This window comes from Anneissia japonica, unplaced genomic scaffold, assembly GCF_011630105.1.
Source record: "Anneissia japonica isolate Jap-2015-1 unplaced genomic scaffold, ASM1163010v1 scaffold352_len1594369_cov220, whole genome shotgun sequence".
NCBI lineage: Eukaryota > Metazoa > Echinodermata > Crinoidea > Comatulida > Comatulidae > Anneissia > Anneissia japonica.
Window position 1 is genome coordinate 868,458 of NW_022751928.1, and position 5,873 is coordinate 874,330.

The 5,873-nt window shown below is 35.6% G+C and overlaps 2 protein-coding genes across 3 annotated transcripts in view; both read right to left on the reverse strand.

Moving 5' to 3' along the window:
- The window catches only part of LOC117121924 (cytochrome b561-like), a 6,398-nt gene extending 2,412 nt beyond the window's left edge, over positions 1–3,986 (reverse strand). Inside the window, exons 1-2 of one of the 2 annotated variants that reach the window (XM_033267326.1) lie at positions 3,630–3,986; positions 273–490 (exon numbers count right to left, since the gene is read on the reverse strand). In XM_033267326.1, the coding sequence (XP_033123217.1) occupies positions 273–490; positions 3,630–3,825 (414 nt within the window). In that variant the 5' untranslated portion in view covers positions 3,826–3,986. The remainder of the gene's footprint in view (positions 1–272; positions 491–3,629) is intronic. The other variant, XM_033267327.1, reaches the window with a different exon arrangement.
- A 161-nt stretch (positions 3,987–4,147) lies between these two features.
- The window catches only part of LOC117121925 (cytochrome b561-like), a gene marked incomplete in the record, with an annotated part of 3,669 nt that continues 1,943 nt past the window's right edge, over positions 4,148–5,873 (reverse strand). Inside the window, 1 exon segment of the mRNA XM_033267329.1 lies at positions 4,148–5,125. Coding sequence (XP_033123220.1) covers positions 4,951–5,125 — 175 coding nt within the window.

The window sequence follows — 5,873 nt, forward strand, 5'->3', positions numbered from 1 at the left end:
TTGAGAAGACTGTCAATTAAATCAATTTTTATTCTCGATAATGCGTAGTCGGCTAAGTATTGAACACACAATCACTCTCACACCCGATCATTCGCCCAATAAATGTCTCATGCATAATAGAGTTTCCATAAAATAGCTACATGCTAAGGCCAACAGCCTTTGACGATGGTGATTGGCCTGTCGAATCGAAGACACATACGCAGTCAAATAACTGCAGTAAAAACAGTGTACCGATTTAAATCAAGCTTTATTAGCTTAATGTTCTCTTTACTTACCTGTACAGTAAACAGCCCCGTGGCAATAATGGCAATCCAGCTATGGGGACTGAACATGTCTTGGTAGCCTTGTTTATCGTAGTACTTGAACACGGCAACCAGTGCTACAATCGCTACAATCAGCGCCGATGCTTGGAAGATGAAATGTATAAGTTTCTGTGTAGTTCGTGCAAGATTAATGCCGGTAGTCGCAATCACTCGGAATGCTATCGCTCCTATTTAAAAAATATTAAATATGCATCAGTAGGTACTGAAGCTGCCAATATTTTTGAGCCATATTTCGTACATAAGAGATAAAGTAATTAAGTCGTACATACGAGATATATAGTACGTATCACTTATAAATACGTACGTAGGCCTACGACTTGTGGTTATGAACTCATATTTATTGTATTTTATTTTGTTGGTGGGGTTGGGGAACCATATGGAAAGTGATTAATTTTTGCCATTGGCAATCCCCTGAAAACATTGTTAATTGTCTATCTTTGTGTTTAGTTTTTTTTAATATATTGTATTTTATAGAAAGCGACGAAATAAATGAAATGAACACAATGAGACACTATCTCGTACGACTTAATATCTCGAACGTACGAGATAAATATCTAGTATGAAGCGTCGATTGCTCATTCTCCTGGACAGTTAGGCTTAGATAAATAACCATGCTTATATATAGACCTATTTTACACTCAAACGGTTTGCAAGATATGTGAACATTCCGTAAATATGCCTATATCAACAAGACCTGTATTATATACCGTAGATCGGCCATAATTTGAAATTTATCATCTTTTACGAAGTCTTAAATTAGAGTCTAGATAGTTACACAGACTTGCAGGTGCAGATGCAACCCTTCCAGGTCAGGCTGAGAGAGAGAAAACAAACAAATAAAACGTATTTAGGCACATTATTATTACAGTATTAATTGTTTTTATTTTTTTTTACTCCAAAGTTTACAGTGTATATATAATTTTTTAAAATATTTAATAATTTTTTAAAGATAATTTTTAAACTATTTATTGCAATTTTTTGAAGTTTTCGTGATTTGTGTGTTGATTTTCACCAAATACACGAAAGAATGAATGATTCCCATTGCAGCACCGAGTTATTTGACAAGTTTAAACTTTCTATTTCTACAGTTAGCAAAGCAGTCATAACCTGCCTCAGCCCAAAATATTTTGAAACGGGGCGGGGCGGGGAAACATTTTGATTATGGCACCTCTAGATGGCCGGAAATAGCATTCTTAGATTTAAATTTGAATATAATTTTCTTTTTTTCTAATTTTTTTTATTTTGAAAACTTTAGTGGGGGGGGGGGGGCTCGGCCGGCTAGGCGGCCCCCTTCAACCCGCCTATAAAAAATGGTCGGTTGTTTCTTTTAAATTTCTGGAGCATAATTGACAAAAACCATCGTTTTGTACAGACCTGTCTACTCTTAGAGTTGGTTTATGATCTTTTGTGTACAGTGGTATTGTAGCTTTGGTTGCTGTCATTTCCTTTTGGTTTATTGCAGTTTTGACTAGAAACCAATTAAATAACACATTGCACAAGGACCTTGGAGTCCTTATCGATTCAAAGCTTTTTGTCACCGAGAATTAAATTGTGACAATTTTGAGAATGATGTGGCAAATAGATGCCTGGCCTATTAGTATAATTATGCTGATGATCGTACGCTGTAGGATGCATTGAAATACAGACTTTCGGTGTAAAGATTACTGCCTGTCATGAGCTAAAAAAGCATTTCCTGTTTTGTCTTAAAAATTCACACCATTTGATTTTTGTAGTAAAATGTCTGTAATCAGTGAAAAATATTTTTTTAAAAATTTTTTTAAGGTAATAATACCTTACTTGATCGTTTCGAATTAGCTAATAAAAAAAATCATATATTATTATTAATTTGAGTAAGGACAAAATGTTTGTGACGATTTACCGTCCATAAGCGTGCACAGTTCTGGAAGAACTATATCGTAGCACAATCTTTAAATTTTAGCATGTATTCTATAATCCATTTTTTAAAACTCTATTCTAAACCAGTATGCCTATCTTACATTGCTTTAACATTATAAACAAAATTATTATTGGCTCATGTTCTTCTTTATTTAAAAAGTAATTTGACTTCAATTTGGAAAGGTGTTTCTAAAATTATATAGTTAAAGACGTATGAATATTCAATGCTATAAGTTAGAATATTCTGTTACAATTATCAATTGCAGCATTTGGTCGACTGGGCTTCACAGAATGATTAAATGATATAACTGTATGGATTCATGGTAGGGGGGGGGGGGGCTGGTCGTTCCCCTCCTCCACCACTCTTAACATGTTAAGAGTGCTTTTAAATTTTAGCTGGTACAAAAATGTACAGATGTTAAGTAAAAGATAGCAAGTAGCTTATTTTCTTTAGGGGTGGGGGTGGGGGTCATTTAGGCTATGAGAACAATGTTAAGGTTAATATTATTGTTGCCATAAATCTCTCGAAAGATGGAGGGTGACGGTTCCTCAATTAATTTAATCTTACGTTATTTATACAGGAGTCCCCTTCTATCTAAGTCCCCTTCTTTCTGTACCCACTCCTGCAAATATCTGGACCCACCCCATGTCACAGCCTCGCGAAAGGCCGTGGAAGGCGGCCTTTTTGTGAGTAATAATAATGCTGATATTGAAATACGGTACACAGTAATGATAATGATGAATATGACAATATATTGTTGTTGTTATGTAAGCCTACATTTTTATGCAACACTTATGAAATTATAACATGCCTTTTGTAGGCTATTGTAAGAACACGGCTTCCCCTCTCCCCCGAATTATTTGGCAGGCAATATACCTTAAGGGGTTAACTGGATAATATCCTACCACGTTGTCTGCCATAAACGTGCGCTAATGATTTATGCACGTTCTGTGATTTAAAATATACCCACTTAAGTTTTGCTGTCATTGAATAAACAATTATGTTGCGTAACAGTGAAGTGGTCGGCGCAAATTGCATTATTAATAATATTGCAAAATTAAATGGTAGGCCTATATTGCATAGATGGTTAGGATTAAGGTTATATTTTTTTAGCTAATTTTCACCCACAGTATGATTTAGGCCTATGTTTTTTTGTTTTTTTTTAATGAGGCTAATTAATGAGAAACTTTCTTGGCAATGGCGGGAATTGAACCCAGATCCTGACTGAACTGACAATGTGCATGGCAAATGCATAAATACAGTAGGCCTAACTAAAACAACAACTCCTTGCTAAAACTCTGCAAGCATGTTATTGCGACACTGTAACCTGATTGTTTTGTTGGCCCGACTCCGGCCGGGTGTTGAATATTAAAAGCATGCTATATGATACAAAATACAACAAGTCTTACCATTTCCATACAAAAAAATGAATCCCAATGACATTAACATCGGATGGTAGTTAAACGTATGTAGGCTGCCATCCCACCCATATCCAGGGTCTTTCACATGCTTCCCTCCGAGAACACCTACCAGAATCAAAGCCGCTAAACCCGAGACTTCAGCAAGGGTAACCAACACCCAAAACCCAGTGGTTGTTGATGTCATGTTGGTGGCCTGACCTAATAAAATACGTATGAGAGTACTGTACACTCTTTGTTTGATGTTTGATATTAATATCAAGTGAGTGATACGTTCTGTAAGCACCACGCTCTGATTGGTTGCTTTGCGGCTTGGAGACTGTCCAAAATAACCCAGTCACAAACACAAGCCTCCTTATAATAAAGGCTTTTCTCCTTTTATTTGACCCATAATCACTGGCCTTCACTGCACGCTTCCATTCCTGAATTATATTTTATCTCCCTTCAATCCAGCTGTCATCCTTTAGGCATATGTTGATGTACAATTAAAAAACAAGGCCATTTGCGTGTTTAAAAAAATTAATGTCTTTATTTGTATTTTAGAATACCCGCATTTTGTTTACTTATTATTTATACATTTAATATACTTTACATCTTGTTATATTCTCGTGTTTGCTCCGGCTGTTTTGTTATCCTTGTAGTTTAGCTATGGCATCTTTTAATGCAGGATTAACGCATTTAGAGAAAGGCACGTCATCTTACAAAAGATTATAAATTGTTTATGTATTTATTAAATCATGATGTAGCCCGTATACAATAAATAAAAGAAGACAAATGTATCTCAAGGAGCAGTCAACTATTAGTTAAGCAATAAATAGGCACGAGTAAACATACGGTAGCTCATTAAACACTGGAGGAACGCAACAAACAAGGCACCGTTCCGATATGCCATGGCACGCCACAATGCATACCGGTATGCAATATAATTTCTAAACTTTCTTACGCAGCATTTTAAATTTTTTAAATTAAAATTACGTACTGTAAATCGCTCATATTCACCTTCCGTGTAATCGGTACAGTATAGCAACGATCCTTTTATCATTATTTCGCTAATTTAAAAAACAGAATGCCATGGCAACATGAATACAAAATCCAAACAAACAAAATTTAAGCGACTTGAAATTCATCAGTCCAATTAGGCCTATATTGAATATAAAATATGTATGAAGATGGCATAATGTTTAGAGGTCAGGATACATGTTGTACAGTGGCGGCACCAGGATTTACCTGACGGGGAGTGGGGGGGGGGGGTTGCTTAACTGTTCGACGGAGGATACGCCTTCTTCCCCACCTCCATTAGAGCAGTCACAGACTATGCGTTCAATGGATGTGACGATTCCATCAATTCTATGCAATCTTCCGTTTGGTTTTTCGTTCCGTAATTCGGATTCCATAAAATGGTGACGATAGTGGCAGCAAATAATAGTAAACATAAACAAAATGTGTTGCTGACTATAATCGCTGGAGGGAGCTGTTCAGAATGAACTCTACAAAGCAAATTAAAAACAATTAAATCATTAAAACGAGTAAAACTGAATTATCTACCATTATAAAGCTATGTCTATTCTTGTACAAAACTATCTATTAATTACCGGTACGGTATACAATGACTCACCATTACATAATATTATATAGCCTAACCCTTTTTTTTATAATTTAGGTGGGTTCGTATTTGAACCCACAAGATTGGAATGAGATGCAGAAATGGCGCATCTAGGGGTCTAGAAATATAATAATTTTGACAATTTAGGGGTTTCAAAGGCTTATTTAATCGAGTTTATGGTAGATTTTTTTTTATCCCCGACGAATGTGCTTTTTCTCCCCGACGGGGGGGGGGGGTGAGCTCTCACCGACGGGGGTCCTGGCCCCCTCCCCCGCCCCCCCTGAGGTGAAATACACCACTGATGCAAACTCAAAGTTGGTGACCAGTTCCAGAACACAATAGGCCTATAAACAGCCCAAAACAAAATAAAAACCTGTGTATGTATTAAAGATTGCTTCAAGCATCACAGTCATTAACTCATTAACACTATAATTTTCATGAACGAATTTTAATGTATTGATATTTGTAGAATGGAAATCAATTTGTAATAATAATAATAATAATAATAATAATAATAATAATGATAATGATAATAATAATAATAACAATAATAATAATTATATATATATATGTATATTTCATTTGTGTTCCACGTGTGTTCCGACAGAATAATAGAAAATAATGAAACAACT